The sequence below is a fragment of the Ovis canadensis genome, chromosome 11 (assembly GCF_042477335.2).
Source record: "Ovis canadensis isolate MfBH-ARS-UI-01 breed Bighorn chromosome 11, ARS-UI_OviCan_v2, whole genome shotgun sequence".
Lineage (NCBI taxonomy): Eukaryota > Metazoa > Chordata > Mammalia > Artiodactyla > Bovidae > Ovis > Ovis canadensis.
In genome coordinates, this window is record NC_091255.1 from 22,933,781 (window position 1) to 22,957,543 (window position 23,763).

General features: G+C 39.4%; 1 protein-coding gene across 1 annotated transcript in view; it reads right to left on the reverse strand.

Annotated features, from left to right (window-relative positions):
• Positions 1 to 7,007: 7,007 nt before the first annotated feature.
• TAF15 (TATA-box binding protein associated factor 15) overlaps positions 7,008 to 23,763 on the reverse strand; it is a 29,253-nt gene continuing 12,497 nt past the window's right edge. The window contains exons 8-16 of the mRNA XM_069542659.1: positions 15,473 to 15,507; positions 14,838 to 14,870; positions 13,430 to 13,539; positions 12,255 to 12,384; positions 10,265 to 10,357; positions 9,592 to 9,673; positions 9,387 to 9,475; positions 8,646 to 9,285; positions 7,008 to 7,338 (exon numbers count right to left, since the gene is read on the reverse strand). Of these exons, the coding sequence (XP_069398760.1) occupies positions 7,299 to 7,338; positions 8,646 to 9,285; positions 9,387 to 9,475; positions 9,592 to 9,673; positions 10,265 to 10,357; positions 12,255 to 12,384; positions 13,430 to 13,539; positions 14,838 to 14,870; positions 15,473 to 15,507 (1,252 nt within the window). The 3' untranslated portion in view covers positions 7,008 to 7,298. The remainder of the gene's footprint in view (positions 7,339 to 8,645; positions 9,286 to 9,386; positions 9,476 to 9,591; positions 9,674 to 10,264; positions 10,358 to 12,254; positions 12,385 to 13,429; positions 13,540 to 14,837; positions 14,871 to 15,472; positions 15,508 to 23,763) is intronic.

Genomic DNA, 23,763 nt, shown 5'->3' on the forward strand with positions numbered 1-23,763 from the left:
CTATTGGTGGTCAAGAGATAACCATCCTCTCCACTGTCTCTTCTCTCACACCTGCTTTCCAACTCCCTTAGGGTCATTCCCTCTGACAGACTCAATTTACTCTCTAAGAACTGCCTTAGCGCCTCCCTCATTTTACGAAATGCTTCAGTTTCCCTCGGCCAATAGGACTGGTCACACCAATCCCAGCAAGCTATGTCCTCCATTAAAAGGAAAAGCCCAGACTCTGGAGTCAGACAAATCTGAAATCAAGTCCCAGGGCCCATCACTCACTTGATCTTCGACTGTGAAGTTACTGAACCGTCCTCACCTACAAAATGAAGGGAGTAATGCACACTACTTCTGAGGGCTCTTAGGATTACGTGCGTGTGTGCAAAGTTGCTTCAGTCGTGTCCCACTCTTTGTGACCTTATGGACCGTAGCCTGCCAGGCTCCTCTGACCATGGGGATTCTCCAGGCAAAAAATATTGGGAGTGGGTTGCCATGCCTCCTCCAGAGCATCTTCCCGACCCGAGGATTGAACCTGCATCTCTCATGTCTCCTGGTGCCGCCTGGGAAGTCAGAATAACACAAAACCTACTGGTGCCTGGTATTCCATAGAAGGCACTCAAGTGGAGATTTCTTTTCTCTGTTCCTCTCTCCAGCGTTGCCATGTGAGCCTGTAACCACCAGAGATCTAAAAAGCTCTGCTGCCTTCATTTACCCCTGCCATCTTATTGAGTGGTCAGTGAGAGGTCAAGTTCTTCCTGTTGAGCAGGAAAGGCCAAAGTGAAACAAAATGTTCCCTTCTACTGCCCCACATTCCAGGTTCTAGAGTAGTCCAGTTATTCTGAATCCAGCATGGTATATGTCACTGAGATTTATCTGCCCACCTGCCCTACCACTTATAAATTCATGCTTTGCTTTATAGAATTTTAAGTAAAAAACCAAAGGAACAGTATCACTATTCTGGGGTATAAGCAGCACTGCCTCTAATAGTGTGGCACAAAGGCCAAAGATGGAAAAATGATCTTTTCCTCTCTTGTCCACTCTGCAGTTTTGCACCAATGAGCATCCTAACCTAAATTTCCCTGGGCCTTAACAGTGGGTACAAGTGGGTACAAGTGAAAAGTGAAAGTGAGCTTCCCTGGAGGCTCAGACGGCAAAGAATCTGCCTGTAATGAAAGAGCCTGGGGTTTGATCCCTGGGTCAGGAAGATTCCCTGAAGAAAGGAATGGCTACCCACTCCAGTATTCTTGCCTGGAGAATTCCATGGACAGAGGAGCCTGGCAGGCTCCATGGGGTCACAAAGAGTTGGATACAACTGAGCAACTAACATTTTTACACTTTAACAGCCTATGGGTACAAAATGAGTCCTTAACTGTATACTTACTTCAGGCTCTCCACTCCCTGCAAAGTTCTGCCCACAGATCTCCAACCCTTCCTCTTCCACACTTGTGGATCTCTCCAGCAGGGGGTCTCATTATTCAGCCAAATACCACAGTCTCTGCTCAGCAGGACCTCCATCCTAATTCCACCAGCCCTCACCAGATTTAAGACAGCATGGGCATAAAGGTCGGCATACAGCATCTACCATCTGGTAGACCATCAACATTCCAGTCTTCCCAGTACTAGAGCTACCTAGACCCAACGTTCTTAGAAACATGCTTAGTCCAAGCTGGGGCAACTTCTCTGAGGCCTGAACTGCCCACTCTTCTCAACCATCCGGATCTGTTGGGACTGATTTTGGACACCATCCAAAATGTAAGACCCCTCCCTTCTCCTCCCTTTCTAGTGGGATCTCTAGATACTCCCTAATGGGAGATTGGGGGTGGGGAACGGATTTATACTCTACCTCTTCAGACATTTCTCACCCGTCTCTGTGTTGTAACTGAAACCTGGCTCTTGAACTGGCCTCTTCCCAAAACAGCAGATGTTCCTCCTTCTGCATTCCTTCCAACGTGACGATCTCCTGCCATTGTTTCCCTGAGGGTCTTGGCTCAAACTAGCTCTCCCACCCTCTGCCCACTTCCCTAGTTCCTCTCATTCGCTGCCTGAATCTTAGTCTTGCTATCGCCACCGCTATGGACAACCGTCTTGACACCTCAGCTCCTCGGTCCTTAAGCTCAGCTACGAAGGCTTTTCCCTTTCAGTTACTCATTTCCGTGGCCATGCTTAGCCCTTGTCACCCCCATGAATGGCTCCAACTCCAAAATACTCATGAACATCTGTAATACTTTCTGACCCGAATCTCCCATCTATCCAGCTCTTTTTATCCCCACTACCAGTCCTTTGAATCTCATCAATAACCCTAAGCTCTTGATTTCCCTACATTGTTAGCCAGCCCCCTCTCACTATAATTTCTACTCAGCTTGGACCCCATCCAGCAACCAATCTCCTCACTAGCCTCATACTTCCACTAGCATCTCTCTCCCTGACTAATAAAAACTCCCAACCCTGAATCAAATTGCCTCTGATCCTATAACCAGGTTGCTGATTACGGTGGAGAGAATTCACACATCCATAGACTGGTTCCAAAATACTTGCCTCCTATCTTAACTGAGCCCTTATTGCTCTCTGGCAACCTTATGGGTGCTGAGTAATGATACTTTCCTATTTCCTACAAGTTATTTCAGGCTTTCTCTGTTCTCGTCACATTTCCTACAGTCTCTTCAAACTTTCTATTGCATTACCTCCTCAACTCTCAGCAGACCATTGTAATTTCTCTTCAGGGAGAAAAAAAAAAAAAAGACATCAGATGAAAATTACCCCAAATACTTGCCATCTCTGTTATAAGAATCCTTATACACAGTAGTTAAGAGCACAGGTACTAAGGCCAGATACTCTAGTTAGTATCTGATCTCTGTAACTTAACTAGAGACGTGATGCTGGGTAAGGTACTTAACCTTTCAGAGCCTCTGTTCCTCAGTGTATCCTCTGAAAGCCCCTTCTGGTAGCAATCAAAATCATTTACACCATTCACCTCTCCAGTGATTTCATATTCAAAAAGAGTATTTTTCCCTATACCTCTTTGCCTCACAGCATTGTTACAAGAATTAAATGAGTTAACACACACCAATTTATTAAGCACTTGGTACATAGGAAGCTCCCAATAAATGTTAGTCATTTGTTACTACTCTTAACAGCATCTGCACTTAAATCCGATTACGATGCAAGAGGCACTCTCCTCTCCTGAGGCAAAATCCTCGGGTTCTGGATGCCATTCCTTCAAGGAATTTAAATACCAATTACCCCACTTCCTTCCAAGTAGTGCATAAACATGATCAATTCCCACCCATCTTAAAAATAAAAACCCATACCCCTGGTCTACGTCTCCCCTTCTTAACTCATCCTACTTCTAACCACCCTTCATAATCAAGGCTCTTAAATCGTCATTCACATCACCTGTCTCCATTTCTCTAATTCCTTACCCTACTTCAGTTTGGGTTCAATTTTCTGCCAAAACCACCTTTGCTAAGGCAGTGATTCTCAAAAGTGGTAATTCCTCCCCACCCCTCTGCCCCCACCAGCCAGGGGCATTTGGTAATGTCCAGAGATACATTTGGTTGTCACAACTGGGGACTGCTACTGGTGTCAGGGAGGCAGCTAGACATCCTACAAAGTTCAGGAGGGCCCCTCACAACAAAGAATTATCCAACCCAAACTGTGAGTAGCACCAAGGTTGAGAAATCCTGTGCAAAGATAATTTACAACTCCACGTTGCTATACATAACGAATGCTTCCTATAGTGAAAGTCAGTCGCTCAGCCGTGTCCGGCTCTTCGCGACTCCCATGGTCTATATACTCCAGGCCAGAAGTCCATGGAATTTTCCAGGCCAGAATACTGGAGTGGGTAGCCTTTCCCTTCTCCAGGGGATCTTCCCAACCCAGGAATCAAAGCCAGGTATGACTGAACCCAGGTCTCTGGCATTGCAGGCAGATTCTTTCCCAGTTGAGCCACAAGGGAAGCCCAAGAATACTGGATTGGTTAGCCTATCCCTTCTCCAGGGGATCTTCCCAACCCAGGAATCGAACCAGGGTCTCCTGACTTGCAGGCAGATTCTTTACCAGCTGAGGTATCAGAGAAGCCCCTAGTCTTTATATAGCTTGGCCAACTTGAGCACTTGACATCAGTAGCTTTTCTCTCCTTGAAATCCACTCTTCCCTTGGGTTCCACAGACACCTCACTGGTCATTCAGTCTGCTTCCATATCTTCTATTATCTCTTAGATGTTGGTATTTCTCAAGGTTTCATCCTAGGCTCTACTCTCTAAAAAAGTTCCTAATTCTAGTATTCACTGAGAATGGAAAAACCACTACTGTCTTGCTTTATCATATCCACTTTCATCTTTAATTACCATTTATACACTAATGACTCAAATCTGTAATAGATTAATTTAGTCAGTATTTATTGAGTACCTACCTATTCTGTGTCTGACACTGTTCTAGGTACTGGGGTAGAACAGTGATCAAGAGAAGAGGTTCCCTACTCTCCTGGAGCTTACCTCCTAATGGAGAAAAACTAACTACAAAAAGATTTCACGTAGTGCTAAGTACTATGACGACATTACAAGAGGTGATGTGTGACTGGAAGTATTGTAGATAGGAAGGCCAGCAAAGATCTGGGAGGGAGGGTGGAATGTGACCCAACATTGTGATGAAAGGCAGTCAGCCAGGTAAGCATGAGAAAAGAGAACCCGAGACAAACCATATACAGACACGCTAAAGCAGAAGCACTTTTGGTACCTTTAAGAGCTAGGACTGCTGTGGTTAAGGCAGGCTAATATGGATAAGTGTTCTGTGAGGTCGCAGAGACAAAGGCCAGATCACTCAGGGCTCTGAAAGCCAAGGTACAATAGGAGGTCACTGAAAGGACTTTAAAGAGACATGACATACAATACTGTTGGCTACTGTACGAAAAATGGTTTTTAGAGGTGCAAGACTGTAGGGGGAGGGGGTCTATTAATGGGCTAATTGCACTTACCAGAGACTATAGCTCATACTAGGATTACAACTAGGAATATAAAGATGGTTTCAAGGCTGTATTTTAGAGGTAGAATTAAAAGGATTTTCAAGTATAAATGAGTAAAAGAAACCAAAGTTGTTTTTTATCTGATCCAACCTGGATGGATGGATGAAGACTGAGATAAGGAATACTAGGAAAAGAGAAATGGATTTTGGAGATGTTGTTTGGTCCCAGCAGTCTTCAAAAAAGTAATGTTCCACACAACTTGGTGGAAAGGTCAAGTAGGCAGCTGGATATAATCCAGGGTTAAGGGAAGAGATAACTGGAGACACAAATTTGGTGTAGTCATCATATTACATGGTACTTAAAGCCACAGCCTGAATGAGTTCACCCGGGATAAGAGTGAGTGTAAGTAGAAGAAAGGGGATCAGAACAAGCTGAGAAACTTCTAACGTGTAAAGAGCGAAGGAAGAGAGAAAAATAAGAAGTTAGCGAAGGAGAAAGCAGTCAGTAAGGAATCAGTGGAGCGTAATGTTGAATTCTGCTGTTCTCTTGAGTTGCCACCTGATATTTTGGCCACCTGATGCGAAGAACTGACCCATGGAAAAAGACCCTGATGCTGGGAAAGACTGAAGGCAGAAGGGGACAACAGAGGATGAGATGGGTGGATGGCATCACCGACTTGATGGACCCGAGTTTGAGCAAGCTCCAGGAGTTGGTGATGTGCTACAGTCCATGGGGTCATAGAGTTGGACACGACTGAGCCACTGAAATGGAGTTGCAACTTGCACACCCAGTTGCCTATTGAATGTCCCTATGTGAAAGTTTCACAAGTGTCAAAAATTCTACTTACCCACAACTGAATTCAATTCCTTCATCTTACTCCCGTTTCCTTTTCCAGTGTTTCTTAACATTTTAATAAGCAGCACATCTACCCGACTGCTCAGACCAGAAACCTGACTTCTCCCCCCACTACTTCTGACATCTAGCCAAATCTTGCCAAATTTCCCCCCTTCATTTCTCAAATCTATTATCTCCTCCTCGTCGAGTCACTGAGCTCAGACCAGTATCCTCTCTCACCTGGCGTACCACTGTCTCCAGTCCAACCTCTCTACAAGGCAGCCAGAATTTTCCGTTGATGCCGCTCAGATCAGGCCACTCCCCTGCTTAGAATGTTTTAATGGCGCCTCCATATGGAGGTAAGGGGAAAACGAAATGCAAGGACCTTATCATAGAGCTGGTTTACCTCTCCACCTTAACTTTTGCTTGCCCATTCTTAAATTCCTTCTTCCAATCACAACCACACAGTTTTCAAGTGAATAGCCTGTTCTTCACTCTGTTAACTCTTGATTTATTCATGTCAGTTTTCTGCTGGGAACATCATTTCCTCAGCCCAGCCTCTTTAACCAATTTCCTAGTCTTCTTTCAATACTCATCAAGCCTTCCCAACCCCACCCGACTGGGTTAAGCATCCTTTCAACCAGCCATCAAAGCACCTTGCATTTATTCTTACTGTAGCACTTATCAGACTATATACTATCTGTTTGCTTGATAAGCAGTATGTCCAGCATTGATGCGGTGCCTTATCCTTGCTAAGGGTAGGAAAATATTTTAAAGAATGTCACATAACATGCTATGTGCATTGATATCTTAACCCTGGTTTGTCAAACCCTGACTCTTCTACCTAGCTCTTGTACCTCCATATTCCCAGCATCTAGAACACTCCCCTAAATAAATGATATTCAGCTGTCCACTAACTATATCAAAATCACCTGGTGATCTTAAAATAAGATTCCCAGCTCTACCTCCCGACATCCCACCAATTTCTAATCCAGCAGACCTGGGATGAGGTCTAGGAATTTGGAATTTTCACAACCTCCTCGGGTGGTTCAGACACACAGTCATGCTTGGAAAACTACTATTTTTAACGGAGTAGGAGATCAATAAATACTGTTGGAGTAACATTTTAATTTCATGAAGTAGAATTCATTTCCTAATTCTTTAGGGTTCAAGTCTGCTGCAACTGCACCCTAAGTGTGACAGAACAATGCACTAATGTACAAAAGTCCACAAAACAAGCATTCTTTATTGCAGTATTACAAAACACTTTCCATTTTGGCAATATTTTACAACGCACTTAGCTTCAAGAGTTGAGAAGGAGAAGGCTGGAAACTAAAGGGGGATATTTCAACTGACATTTCTAAAAGAAAAACTGTCCCCACCCTCCCACCCAAATAAAAATTCAAATGTCATTTAATTTCACTACCCAAGAAGAGGCCACGAGGAAAGCAGCAGGCAAAACTCTGGCAATTTCTCTATGGATCTTGTCAGAGACAAAGGAACATTCAAACCAGTCATCAGTATGGTCGGTTGCGCTGATCATTTCTGTAGTCGTTTCTAGGAATGAAAAATAAAGAGCCAGACTAAATTCTAATTTTCTACCAAGAGGGAGCATAAGACACTTCTTCAGGATGCTGGTGACTAGCATCTGCTTGACAAATTTCTATAAGGATGACAATATGCCTAGTGTATTTTTCTACTTCTAGAAGGTGCTTACTAAATGTCTAATTTATCAGCTTTAAGACATACAAAGTTCCTAGAAGCTTTGCTGTGACTAATTCTCTTAAAAATTTTTCATCTAGAATAAAGACTCTAAACCACTGTGGTATTTCAGGTTGCAGACCCTGCCATTCCAGCATTCTAAAGGGAATAGATTACTGGAATAAGCAAGGAAACACCTTCATATAAGAATTCTGGATCTGCCACTTACTATGTGATCTTGGAAAAGTTACCTAACATTTCTTATTCCATAAAATGGAAAGTACATCTACCTCTTGGGTTGACAGAGGGACTGGAACTCCAGTATACAAAGACAGTTTCACACAATTTGCCACGCACTAAGAAGTATTCAGTAGATGATCATTACTAGTAGGTAACAATTATTCAGTGATTACCATGGCCAGCGGTAATATAATCTAATACAACTCCACAAAATAGGGCTACATACCATTAGCCCTATTTTACAGATGAGAATATGATGCTCCAAAGAGTTAAGTAACTTGCTTTAAGTCACACAGCTAATAATAAGTGGCGGGGCCAGGATTTCAAAGAAGATGATCTGTCTCCAAACTCTGTGTTCCAAACTCTATGCTATACTAATTCTGGCTGCCCTACACTGTTTATGACAGGAGAAGCTTAGTACAGCTTTGAAGTTATTTTGCATCACTGGTTACTCAACTCTTTCTGCCTCTACACCTTTCGCGTGCATCACACACTCCCATCAATACCACCAGTGATTTTTAACCTGGAAAAGGTGTAACCATCTCCAAAGAAACAGCTGCAAGGTAGCACGTGACTGAAAAAGCATAAAAGGTATGCTTGCCCCTCACTTAGATTAAGAATCCCTGATTTACACAGTTTCAAATCATCTCTCAATCTCTATTATCTTTAGCTATAAGAATGCATACACCTATCATACATTATTCAAATATAAACATCACAAGAATTTCCAAAACAAAATAAATTTTGGAAATTACTAAGCAGGGAAATAAGTGGATCTTCTCCATCCTAGCTGAAAGAGTTGACAATGGGAAATTCAAGTCACAAAAAACTGGACAAGAAGAAAATGTGATTGAAAGGGGCTTAGACTCTAAAATCTAGGAGCAGTGAGGTGGAAACATTAGCAAATACATTCTAATACTCACCTTCCTCCCATTTTGCCTCCATAGCCACCTCGGTCTCCTCCGTAGCCTCCACCTCGGTCTCCTCCGTAGCCGCCACCACTCCTGTCTCCTCCGTAGCCGCCACCTCGGTCCCCACCATAGCCTCCGCTACTACCACGGTCTCCTCCATAACCCCCCCCACTTCGGTCTCCACCATAGCCTCCTCGGTCTCCGCCATAGCCTCCTCGGTCTCCGCCATAACCTCCTCGGTCTCCGCCATAGCCTCCTCGGTCTCCGCCATAGCCGCCACTTCGGTCTCCGCCATAGCCGCCACTTCGGTCTCCTCCATAGCCGCCACCACGGTCTCCTCCATAGCCCCCACCACGGTCCCCACCATAGCCGCCACTTCGGTCTCCTCCATAGTTGCCTCCTCGGTCTCCTCCATAGCCCCCACCACGGTCCCCACCATAGCCACCTCCCCGGTCCCCACCATAGCCACCACTGCCACTTCTGTCTCCTCCGTAGCCACCCCCACTTCTGTCTCCTCCGTAGCCACCACTGCCACTTCTGTCTGCACCATAGCCACCCCCACTTCTGTCTGCACCGTAGCCGCCTCGGTCTCCACCTCTGCCCCCACGGCCTCTGTAGCCCCTCTCTCCACCGTAGCCTCTTCCCCGGAAATCTGCAGGTAGAAATGAAAACCAGTAAGGCCAGCAGAATCATGGAAAGCCTCCTTAATGCTAGCCAGAAGATTAGAAGCAGATGCCGTTAAGGCTGACCCACCTCCTCCTGAGGGACGAGAGTCCTCTGGTCTGGGCTCATTGCACTGATTACAAGAATTCCTTCGAGCAAAGTTCATATTTCCACATGACCTAAGAAAGAAAGAAAAGAAAATGCTCAACAGTTTCCAATGGATTCAGAACCCCCTCTTGCAACTTGCAAATCCAATCCCAACCCCTACATCCACCAAAGTAAATAGGATACTTACGGATTAGGGCAAACCCAGTCCCCACTTTTGGGGTCTCCACCTCTCCCCTGAAAGCCTCCACGACCTCTATATCCTCCACGGCCTGGGATAAGTAAGGAGGAGGGAAGAATCAGTAGCAGATATTAACAAAGCAGAGGAAAAGCATCAGGTGAAAGAACTAAGTGTTCATCAATAACTGGGCAGCTCCCCCCAAATTAACCTCTTATGGAAGAACTCCATGATTCTTTGATTTGGGGCTTTACTTATTCAGTCAATGCAGTAAATATGGAAGAAGCTCCAAGGTGCACATTATAGTTCAAATAATGCACTAAGAAACTTCTTTCTATAGTACCCTCCTCAGTTTGAGAATCTCAGTGGTAAAGATTAGGTGAGATGACATATTCCAAATTTAAGAAATTAAAACACAACAGAAATAAACAAGTTGGCACTAACTATATCAGGGAACTCACATTGGGCCAGATTAACTACCAAATTAGGTATCAGTTAAACAACTGCCTCCTAATTTCCAACTGAAACTGCATTATATAGCTTTCCAAAGGGATTTCTAGAACCTTTTTCCATCCTTTCTTAGTTATGACACTTTATTTACCTAATCATCTATTCTGTATCTCACTTTAAGACAGAAAATTTAAACCCTCTGTGTAATACCCAAGCCTGTGAACAAGAATCTTACCTCGTCGCCCACCTCCACTTCCACCTCCTCTCATGAATTCAGGTCTTCTGGTGGCAAAGGACACCTTAATGATATTGCCGTGGAATTCTTTTCCTAAAGGAAAAAAATGAAAATAGTTTTGAAGAAATGCTACTCCACATTTCCACCTCTTAACAAAATATAAAACTGCCTCGGAAATGTTTAATTTCAGAGAAATACCTCACATGTTCTCACAGAAATTCAAACACAGCAACGTTCAAGAGTCAAGGTAACTATACTAGAATATGATACAATCTACTGAATAGAACAGATTTGTCCCTGGGAGATAGCCATTTCTTACTGAGCGAAAAAGCTCATGTCTAACCATTTTTACCTGAAAGCCAATGAATGCAGTATGCTACCATTTCTTTTCTAAGGGAATGAGTGTGTGTGCGTGTGTGCGCACGTGCGTGCGTGCATGTGCACACATATGCCTATTTACACACTGCCTATTGTTGCTTAACTCTCAGCAGGTGAAAAGCTAGAAAGGAAGCTCATTTTTTACTATATACTGTTGGTACCACGTCTGAAGTAGTATCTTAAAAAATAATGTGTGCATTTGTGATTATACACATGTACATATATACATATTCTGCTGTCCCAGGGCCTTGGAGACAAAAATTAGCCTTTTCACTCTATATATTAAACAAGAGAACAGACATATCAGAAAAAGGTGCCCAAGGAATTCATAAAATAGTTATAAATCTAGGAGTCTTAGCCCTCTCAGCAAACTCTAACTGCTATGACTGGCAACCTTCCACAGTTGTCAAATGGTATAGCAAGCTCTTTGACATAGGAAACAAACCATGGATAAATATTTTAAAAGCTCTGCAAAGACCTGGTAATTAAGATCTGAACTATGGAGTTTCTGTTAAGAGGCTCATTTGCCCTATGAGGCAAAGACAGAGAAAGTGTTCTAACATATTATAAGCTAAATAGTTGTATGAGTCACAGAAACTACTAAACAAACAATAGTGAGGGAGGATGGACCTGGCCTTTCAAGGGCGAGGGGATAAGATCTGCTTAGAGCAAAAAATCAAAATGCAACTATGCATTGGAAGACAGGTGCAATAATCTTGGAACTGCAAGAAACCACATGTGCCTCTCAATCAGGCGCAATTTACTTCTTCAGAGAGAATGCAGCCCGACTGCCTGAGTTTGAGCCCTAACTCTACACTTCTTCTGTGGTCCTGGAAATTAACTTATCTTCTCTGTGCCCGAGTTTCATCATCTGTAAGATGGTAATAAAAGCAATAAAAAAAAAAAAAAGTAACAGTTACTGTGAAGATCTGAGTTAATGCACATACAGTTCTTAGAACTATGCCTAGCTCATAAACTACAGTAAACACACAGTGTTATTCTCCTGCACTGGCAGGTGGGTTCTTCACCACTAGTGCCACCTGGGAAGCCCCATTACAAGGTACAACAAAAACAATAAATTTATAACATGGGGAAATGACTATAAGACATCAAGGAAATAAAAGCATGAGACAAAATTACTTTTGGAGTAGAATGATAAAACTATTTTAAAAATACATTTTAAAGAGCTGGAAGAAACACCAGTAGTTTTCTCTATGTAGACTATGGAAGCTTTATTCCTTTCTTCTACTTTTTAATATTTTCTTATTTTCAGGGGAAAAAAGTCTTATTGTACTAGTCTTCTACTACATATCAACATTGCATTTGAAGGGAAATTAACCTAAATTTTAAAAGAATATAGTCAACCAGGCCAACCCTTTACATTTCTATGAGGGTGGCCTGAAGCACAAAGGATGACATTAGGAAATATTTTAGACAAAGAAACAGTTCATCTCACTTCTAAAGGTATATAAGAATTCTGGCCTGTATTCTCAATAGGATATCTAAAAAAGTAAACAGCAAGATAATCATTGTCTACCAGAACATATTTTGACTTCAAGACCAGAAAACATTTATCAAAACCACACACTGAAAGTATATGAATGAGGTATACCATCAAACCAGTCAATGGCTGCCTTAGCTGAAGGAGGGTCATCAAACGATACTGTTGCCTCCCCTTTTGGCTTTCCTGTGTCCTTGTCTGTGTATAGATTTATCATTGGTTTTCCAGTCTTTTTATTTGTCTGAGGGACGAACAAGCTGGTGTTAGTATTTTAAGAAAAAGTGATGAACCACTCAGATAATTAAAATTCCTTATTTTTTAAAGGAATCCACATATCCATACTATAAATACTACCAACATAAAAATGAAGTTATCTGTAGGTTCTGAAAAGGAAAATTCTAAAATACATTAAGTGAAAAGCAAACTATAAAAATGATACACGTCATACTGTTTTATCCATATATAATTTCCTCAAACCCACAAAGAAATAAAAATTATGCTTCATATAAACATTTACCTTGTAAAACTAAAAAAGAAAAACAGGAAGAATGTTCACCAAGCAAATAAATTACCATTAAGGCACACACACTGGATTTGGCTGAGAAGGGAGTAGAAAACAAGAATTTTCACTTTTCGAAACTACGTGAATTTTTTTTTAACATATTTTATGTGTTAATTTCTTAAGAAATGTCTGCTCTCCAAGAAGGGAGGGGGGAGGGAGTGATTCAAGTAATTCCATAGACACCAAAAACACCCTGATTTCAGGCAAATGCTATAATCTACTAACACGGCTCTAAATGCTGCTTTCTAGTTGAAGATGAAAATATATGCATGAAAAAGACAGTGCACAAGACACTTAAGTACAATAAAGTTATGAAATAAAGCATTATTATATTGGGCAAATATACAGCAGACATTAAATACCAACATAAAAAGTTGTTAGTATTAACTTGGGTTTCATATGTTGGTATTGCAGAATATAAAAATGTTCACACAATTTCATTTGGTTCTCACAATTTTAGGAGGTAGGCCGAGACTATGTTTAGAGTACTAAGACTGAAAACCAAAGTTGTGGAAGGCTGCAGAAAGGTAAACACAAGCAAGGAATAAAATCTTTATGTATTTAGCAATTCAGCAAAGGCCTACAGCCAGGGGTGAACACATGCATCAGGGAATTTTAAGAGACAAGTGATACTGGAGTGTGGACTTCTTACATAATCTATGCATCTTAACCAGAATATGTTAATAATTATGATATTTTCAACATAAGCCAACTTCTTACTCACCTTGATGATTCCTATTTGTTTAAAGAACTCCCCCACTTGATCTGTAGACACACCCTCCCCAAGTCCTTGTACAAAGATTGTGTTGTTATCCGAATTATCAGATTCTGAATCTAAAGGAAAAAAAAAATATATGATTAATTTTATATACTGCTTAGGTTTAACTATATCCTGTTTAGTGACAAAGAACAGTAATTTGTTGCTCAATATTCAACTATTTCTATGACCAAAAGGAAGAGGGTCCAATACAGGAAACCTCTTATGATAAACATACAAAGTGGTCACAGTAGTTGTTTGGTAGGTCAATTCTTGCAACTAAACTTCATGAAAAGTGGCTCAAGTCCACACGCTGCCAAATACACAGACCAATTAAGGAAGATCTTATAAATCTTACTCTTCAAATTCAGATACAGGACTCAAGCTCAGGAAGAGATGAAGAAAGTATAAAGTAGCACTCCTTTCTTTGGAGGGCTTTAATTCTTTCTGGCTAATCAATACTTTTAAGGCTCTCTGGTAGAAATTCCCCAAATCTGACACTCTGGACTTCCAAGCAAGCCAGCAGAATTGCTCATTTCCCATTCATTGTAATAAGCTTTATATATACCAGAGGGTATAAATAAGAGACAAATGATACTAGAGTGTGGACTTCTTACGTAGTCTATGTATCTTAACCAGAATATGTTAATACTTATGAGATTATTAGGAGCACCTTGACACACACCTTACCTTACTCACATACTTTTGGATTAGTACAAAAAAGTAAGAAAGATGTACAAAAATTCAGTCCATCAAGAGATAATTCAGAAATTGACATCCACATGAGTACTTTAGCATCTTAATAAAAACAAAAGTTCTGATTTCAATATATATTAAAATTTTTTAACTCAAATTTTTAATATCTAAATCATTACTTTCAAAAGGCTCCAGGTAGCCATGAACCTCATTTGAAAATAAAAAGGCACATGAAATTAGTGACCTCTACACAGAGTAAGACAATTTTCTCATATATGATTTCAGGTTTCTTAGGCCCATTAAGCAGACTATTCATCCAACATTTTTCTTCAACATAGCTATTCTACTTCTAATTCCCCAATGATACAAATCTTCTTGTACCTGATTTAGTGTCATTAAATAATGTTAATGAGCAATACAAAATCAAGTGTTTCTTCACAAAAGCAAGAGGGAGCAGGGGAAAGCTCCCAAACAGTGACTTTCCTTAGCAAACTTTCCAAATCCCTTAAATTTTTCTTGCTGGAACATCTTTAAAAGGGAAGCTTCCTGGTTCTGGCAATACTATCAAATCAAATCTTTCTCCTGTACTAACTCCTCCAAACACACATATTCTTCCTTTGAAAAAATGGAAAACTAACATTTCCTTAATGGCAAAGTCACAAACTATTATAAACCTTACCAGCATCTGGTCTGGGTCCATAATCCCTGTGACCTAAGGGAAAAGAAAAGAGAAAGAGAAAGAAAGCTATTTAAGGCAACTCATCAGAAATCATTTAAAACAGTAATAATAACCAAGGCATGAAAAGTCAATACTTTCAAAATCCTTGTAACCATCACAGATTTACAAAGTAAATATATAAATTAAGTTTTATTAAAAGTTTAAGAAATCAAGATGAATGTCAATATTCCCTTAAGCTTGTCCCAGACGGCACCAGCCACTTTGGCGTTATGCTAGCATCATTTTTGTTAAGCTCTGATTGTGAAGGCTGATTGGAAAACCCTAGTAATTTTAAAACACCATGTCAGCTACCTTTATTAAAAAACGTTATTGACAAAATCCAGTGACGGTCTCATTCATTGGTCACCACAGACTCTCATGCAAATTCACTGTGTAGAAACCCATTGGACTATTTGAGATCAACTTTGTCTTTTTTTAATATTTTGAGACAAATATGTATATAACTTTTTAAAGCACACAACACACACCAGCCTCAACAGAATAAGAAAGGGCTTAGACTACGTCTGCGGGATATTGGTGGCTTTTAGATTTATATAGCATTTCCACTGAAACATTTTGGGATACTCAGCACTTACCACCAAAATTTTTGAAGCCACCGCGGTCACCACCACTGCAGAGGAAAAATTGAAGAAATGATTTCTTCCTTAAGTCTCTAATGTGCTGAGCCCTGGGCTCAATCTACACTTAACTGTCTCAAGTAGAGTGCCCAGGAAAACAGTAGCACCTCTAACTTTCCAGTAAATTTCATTTCATAGACTTCAAAATGTTGTTTTCACCTAAATGTTTTCCCAAGGATCTATTTCCACAAGGGTGCCTTTTCAAGAGCATTACAGAACATATCTAATATACTCTTACTTTAAAATCTTCCCAACCCCAAGCCAAAGGGATACTATTCAAATCAACTTAAACTGAAGACACAACAGGAAGAATGCTAAACTAGAGCAAACATTCTTTCCAAAGGGATATTTTTGTTAAATATGAGAAAAAAGAAAAGGACTAGAAGAATATAAAGCAAAGTTAAAATTTTGACAGAATGGGAGAGGAAAAAGCTCAAGCACTATGTTCTACTGTGATATCAAACAGTGGCTTTTATGAGATGAGGGAAAAAGCGAGGTACAAATACACACAAAAGTGAGACTGAATGAAAGCAGTCTTAAAAATATGAATCATTCAGATACCTAGCAAAATGAGCTAGCAGAAAGTATAAATTGCCATATGCTAGATCTCATCACAGAACTGCTGAAATTCAAGCTACTCAGTGCCCTCCACACCAATCAGGAGACTACATCAGAGACAGAACGCTACATACTCCACAAGAAATCACTTTAAGTGGCAATTTCCACTGCCAGGAAGTCAATGCCCCTGAGTGCATAGCTTTATATAAGAAATTCTCTTATCAAGGAACTCTTTAAATACTCATACATAAAAAGTTTGTTTCTCTTAACTGAACCATGTAATCCTCTAAGATTCATGTGCTGAAACGGACATAAAAATAATCAAAAAGTTTTCAGATAGTGATACCTAATTTTCTACTACTACTCATCTTCTACTATAACTCAAGAAACTATTCCAATGTACTAACGTCCCTTTAATAATAACTCTGCTGTCGAGACGGGTTTTCTGAGCCATCCTGAGAAAAATCCTCTGACTAAATGAGAAAAAAATTTTTAAGTCTATTCTAACTACCTTGATGTTAAAAAAAAAAAATTCCCTTGCAACTGGTATATAGTCATAGACACAAGCATCTCAATTTGCTATTAATTTTTATTTGATACCCAGGAAATCTAAAAAGGAGAATAAGCCTATTTCAAGGCTACGCAGACAAAGTGAAGCTCAGGCCTTTTCATGTGCACAGTTCCCTGCTGAGTATCTAAGACTTCTCTTTCCAAACACTACCCAAGGGGCCCTCCCATCAACCCATTACTTCTAAATGGCCTTTTTATCGCTGCTTAACTCCTCAGGGAAAGGAAGCCAGAGTTCTGAGATTACACTACTAAAAATCTTATTAGAAACAAGATATCTCAGATTTCTTCAAAGATGATCACTAGAAATGATGAGAAAAGAACTAGGGAAAATATTAAGCTCATATCCCTATGTCAGGACATCAAAACACCCAGGATAAAGCTGTTTTTTTTTTTTTAAACAGTAATTTTTCACAACTAAGTGCTAGAAGAGATACCACTGAATTATTTTGCTGTCACCTTAACCAAGAACCAAACTGTTCATATCTGGCTGCAGTGGGGGGAAAATATACAATTTCATACATCATCTAGTTCCCATAATATCTATTCTGGCCAGCAATACAACTTTGAACAAATAAGGAGGAAAAAAAAAAAGGACATACTCCCTGTAAAATATAAAGGATATAAAATAAATTTGAATAGGTTTATAATTTCCTATTCCTCCATTTAATAATATTTTAACTTAAATCATCATTACTGAGCACTTTGAAAATTCAACAGCTGAACACTTCAAACACGGTATATTAATACCAGTCTTCAAATTAAGAGACTCAGGATATACAGTCTTAACTATCACTAATCAATCTTGAAAACAGACCAGTCAGTAATTCTCCCTTGGCTTCTGTTTCCTCTTTCACAAAATAAAGGTCTACATCAGGGATCCCCAACCTCCAGGCCACAAACCAGTACCTCCTGTCAGATCAGCAGCAGCATTAGATTAGAAATAAAGTACACAATAAATGTAATGCACTTCAATCATCCCCAATCCATCCCCCTAATCCCCAGTCCATGGAAAAATTGTCTTCCATGAAGTCAGTCCCTGGTACCAAAAAGGTTAGGATTGCTGGTCTACATCCTTACTATCTGAAAGGTGGTCTACGGAACAGCAACAAAGGCAGAGCCTAGAAGTGTCTCAGAAAAGCAAGCACACCCAGACCTACTGAATCAGAACCTACATTTTAATAAGATCCCCAAGGAGTTCGTATGTATATTACAGTTAGTGAAGCACTGGTCTAGATAATCTATAATTTTATGTGGGGCTTTCTTTCAATTTCCAGTATTTCAACACTTTTCTTTCCTTATTCAGTTCAGTTCAGTCGCTCAGTCATGTCCGACTCTTTCTGACCCCATGAATCGCAGCACGCCAGGCCTCCCTGTCCATCACCAACTCCCGGAGTTCACTCAAACTCACATCCATTGAGTCGGTGATGCCATCCAGCCATCTCATCCTCTGTCGTCCCCTTCTCCTCCTGTCCCCAATCCCTCCCAGCATCAGAGTCTTTTCCAATGAGTCAACTCTTCGCATGAGGTGAGTTCAATTAATTACAGTTCCTTACTAGGAAACACTGTATCAAATACAGTAAACAAACCTCAAACAGTACCACTACCAAATCAGTTAACAGAAGGCAGGCCTTTGGTTACGAATCTTTCTTTCAAATCTACAGTCAAGTTACAAGTTCCTTTTCTACAAACTAAAGGCCTCGCTAGCAAATTAAGACATGAAGGCATATGAACGTCTGAGTCAAGGTGTTGCCACAACACATTTTTTCTCTTCCCAGAAAAAGCAAAACTGTATACACAGAGAATTCCTGAAGAATGTTTTAAAGTAAAGAAGTAGAGGTATTTACTAGAGACATAATATAACCATACTCAAATTTATGACTGAGTGTCCCCTGCATAAGAAACTCAACTGTATATTCTTGACTCAACTACAGAAATGGTTGTCCCAGGTTCAAAATGACGAGAAACCTACTCAAGGGTAGACTGAGGGTTCCTTCACTGTTACAGCACTACATATTTAGAGAAGATCATCAGATTTAATTTCAGGTGCTTGTCAAGAAAATGTTCTTCAACAGAATCTCTATTCCAAAATTTAATTTTTAAAACTCCAAATATATCTATATTCAAGGACTAAAACTTCCAAAAAGTAACAGGACAATACAGGAATCTTTATTCTCAGAAAACTCAATAACGAAAGAGAAAAAGCAACTTAGCTAAAAGGTGAAAAATATTAGTTCTTTAAAAAACTATGTTTGATTTTTCATCCCAGTAGTCCAGGATGTAATTTTTTGGATATGAAGACTAACATTCAGTTCAGTTCAGTTGCTCAGTTGTGCCCGACTCTGTGACCCCATGGACTGCAGCATGCCAGGCTAATATTAATTCCAAACATAAATGACTCAAGTGGATTTAGATCCCATTTCTCAACAGTAGCTCTGTTTGTTTGTTTTTTATCGTTTTGATGTGCCCCATTTTAAAAATCTTTACTGAATTTGTTACAATATTGCTTCTGTTCTGGTTTCTCAGCCACAAGGAATGTGGGTGGGATCTGTGCTCCCCAGCCAGGGACGAACTTGTACCCCCTACACTGGAAGGTGAAGTCCTACCCAGCGAACCACAGGGAAGTTTCAGTACTTATGTTCTATTTCCTTCCATTCCATATAGGTATGGTAAAAAGGCTTTCTGGATTCAATACTTATCAACATTTCAGAAGGCCAAGAATCTTATCATTCTAGAGTTGCACTGTCCAATACAGCATTTACTAGCCATATGTAGCTGTTTGTTGACCTTCTGAAATATGGAGAACCTAAACTGACATGTACTCTAAATGTAAGATGCAAAATGGATTTCAAAGTCTTAGTATGAAAAAAACAATGTGCAATATCTCAATTTTTATAATAATATGATAAAATATTTTTGGTATATTAGAATAAATAAAATTTATTATTAAAATTAACTTCACTTGCTTATTTTTTTAACGTAGCTACTAGAAAATGTTAAATTACATATGTAGCTCACTGCTGATCCGCATATTTCTATTGGGCAGCACTGTCTGGACTATCACTAGCACACATGCACATTTCCAAGCAAGCTATTCAAAAACTCTTTTAAGAACATTCAAAATTCAAGATAACTTTTTGAGACTTAAGATGTTAAAGCCTAAAAAACTACTTAATGTGATGACATACTAATAATGGAAAATGATCATCTAGTTTTAGTAATTTTGCAATGCGTTCACTGCAATGATAAAACACTGAGAAAAATTATGGCTTTTAAGCTTCTAGTACACTAGAAGGTCAATGGCATTTTATTTGGTTGGTGCAAAAATAATTGTGGTTTTGCACTGTTGAACTCTGCCATCTGATACTGTAATACACTCTTAAATAAATAAATGTGATTATGTTATACATCATTTTAATGCACATTTCTCACTGTGTTTTTGCTAATGACTTACTATTTGCTGTCTATTTTACATTTATTTTAGACTAGGGAAAAGGTATTAGGCAAAAGGCAAGTTTGAGCAACTTTCTTATTCAAAATGTGTCGTAAAGCAGCAGAGACAACTCATGACATCAACAACACATGTGGCCCAAGAACTGCTAACGAACACATTAGTACAGAGGTGGTCAAGATGTTTTGCAAAGGAAACGAGAGCCTTGAAGATGAGGAGTGCGTGGCTGGCTATCAGAAGTTGACAATGACCAACTGAGAGGATCATCAAAGCTCATCCTCTTAAAACTACATGAGAAGTTGCTGAAGAACTCAACGTTGACTATTCTATGATTACTAGGCAGTTGAAGCAAACTGGAAAGGTGAAAAAGCTTGATAAGTGGATGCCTCATAAGCTGACCACAAATCAAAAAAATCATTTTCAAGTGTCATCATCTCTTATCCAACAACAAACCATTTCTCAATGGAATTGTGAACTGTGACGAACAGTGGATTTTATATGACAACTGGTGACAACCAGTTCAGTAGATGGACTGAGAAATAGCTTCAAAGCACTTCCCAAGTCAAACTTGGACCAAAAAAGGGCCACAGTCACTATTTGGTAGCCTGCTGCACATCTGATCCACTGCAGCTTTCTGAATCCCAGCAAAACCGTTACATCTGAGAAGTATGTCCAGCAAATTGATAGGATGCACCAAAAACTGCAATGCCTGCAGCTGGCATTGGTCAACAGAAAGGGCCCAACTACACATCACACCACCAACTCTTCAAAAGTGGAATGAATCAGGCAACAAAGTTTTGCCGTATTTGCCACATTCTCCTGACCTCCTGCCAGTCAACTACCACTTCTTCAAGCATCTCGACAACTTTTTGCAGGGAAAATGCTTTCCAAGTCTTCATCGAATCCAGAAGCATGGATTTTTATGCTACAGGAATGAACAAACTTATCAGTCACTGGCAAAAATGGTTGCCAGAAGCATGGATTTTTATGCTACAGAAATAAACAAACTTATCTGTCATTGGCAAAAATGGTTGATTATAACAGCTTCTACTTTGATTAATAAAGATGTGTTTGAACCTAGTTATAATGATTTAAAATTCAGTTCAAAACCACAATTACATTTGCCCCAACCTAACAGATGACAATTAGAAATTCAATCTTTTTTGCTGCCAAGTGTTTTCCAAAGAAAAACATTGTTTCCTACAGCCTTCACATGTTTCTCTTTGGTAACTGGAAAGCTCACAGATCTCTTTGGTCTGAATTCTTCCTGCACTCAAGCAACAACCTGAATCTTAAGAATGTCCCATCCTTTACCACCCATCCCACCTTAACCAGCAAACTGTGCCCCTTCTTCTTTAAATAAAGCCAACTAATGTCAGATATTCTTCAAACAGCCCTGAAAGGATATTTTCAATCTTGCTATTTTTAAATAAGATGATTACAAACACAAATGGGAGTGTTAATGAAGACTAACAAAAGATGTTTGGGTATTTTGGTATTTAAATGTAAAACCAAGTACAGGAAATTAAGCCCTGAAACTGGGCCTCTATTTTTTAAAATACTTTACTCCTGTAAGTAAGCTAAAAAATCACATCCTGAGCAAGATATTGTGACACATGAAAATTATATGAACTTCATATTTTAGTACCCATAAATTAAGTTTTATTGGAACAAAACCATGTTTATTCACTTATATAATGTCTATAGCTGCTCTGGTGCTACAAGAGCAGAGCTGAGCAACTGCAACAGAAAACATGTGGCCTTTCACATAAAGTCTGCCAATCCAATATAGAAAGTAAACATAATCAACTACATAAATTTCTTAAAAAGACCTTTTATGTACATTCCATTTACTAGTGGGGTGGGAAGGGGAGTAGAGGGGGAGGGAGGCCCAAATTCTACCCTGACCTGAACCAGATATTTTGACCTAATATATACTGGGCTTGTATATAAGATTTTGTTTGAAGAGCTTCTAAGGTTAAATAAAATTTTTGAAAATCAAAAATTTAGCTCATGATTCAATACCTGGGTCAAAAATTATACTGAAATATGTTGCCAAGGAGTTATCAAAGCGCTTAAAATGCCTGGGTTGGTTAAGATATGGATCTTCCCTCCTTTATCAGGAAAGGTCCTTCAACTCTTTGATTCTAAGATAAGTCATCTGCCAAAGTTGAAAACATATTTTTGAAGACTTCCCTACTCTCCTCCTTCTAAAAAGTGGGATTCTACTATTCTCAGACAGACATAATTTAACAGGTAATCTATACATATAATTATAACCTCCTTATGAAGAAAATGAAACTTATGATATACTATAAAACATATAACATCCCAAGGCAGCTAATTATCTAAAACAGGGGTTTCCAACCTGCAGGATCTAACGCCTGATGATCTCAAGTGGAGCTGATATAATAATAATAGAAATAAAGTGCACAATAAATGTAAAACACTTGAATCATCCCAAAAGCATCCCCCTCCAATCCCAGTCAGTGGAAAAATTGTCCTCCACGAAACCAGTCCCTGGTGCCAAAAAGGTTGGGGACCACTGATCTAAAACATATTACCTGGAAAAGCACGTAACCTGTTAGTTATCCTGTCTGAGATGCTGTTTGAGGGGTGGAAGCTACGGATAGAGAGTAAGCACTGTATCACTGTACACTGTTCATTTATATCCACATGATGATACACAATCCTCTTTGATAATGAAGAGGCATACAACATAGGTGCTTTACCTTAATACATTGACTTTGGCTATTAATCAAAACTTTTAATGTTCAAGTCTTATAAACATTTTTCAAATATGTTTAGACTTTAGATTTGTTAGATCAAAGCACTGCACGCTAAATAGAAAAAGTCAGTGAGACAGAATTCCTGGCTCAGTTGAAAAATTAACAGTGCTATATGTAACTGATTTTCTCAGGTTACCTCAGGGAACAGATACTCACTCAGTCCCTAAGAAGCAAAAAGAGTACTGAGGTATTATTGCCAGTTAACATGCTGCTGACAATTTCAATTCCCAAAGAACACAAATTATCCTTTAAGCCTGTATATTTTATACATGAAATTTGCAATGTACAAATTTCATCTGAGGACAATAAGTGCCGACTATTTTTTCATTCCTGTTTTTAGAGCAAAAGTGCTAAATTTACAAATATACTTGAAAGTAATTTTAAAACCAGCTTTCATAACATATGCCGTAAGTAAATACCAAAACATGGTAAAACTAACAATAAAAAAAAAAGGAAAGCTGAATTAAAAAGTCATTCCTTTTCCACAGCTTAGTCTACACAAAATACACAATGGTATATGACATTGTACTAATTATTTCAGTAATTATTTACTTAAAAATAGGAACAAAACAGTTCAGTTACATACAATCTTTCTCTCCTCTGCCAACCTCAACTTTATACTCTGCTATTGCTTCCTAATATTTTCCCATCCCAAGGGGATTCAAGATTAAAAAACAGCCTCTCTATCTTCCAATCTAGAATTCTAAACTTACCTTTTATCTTCTACAGACTGAAACACTTGGATTTCCCAGAGTCATCTTTTAAATGAGTTTAGAGTCTATAGCTCTGGCATGAAAAACATTGTTAAGTGGTTTAACCACATTATAATAGGGAAGTTTTCTCCACTGGTTTTAATACCACAAAAACTAACTGCTAAGAAAACC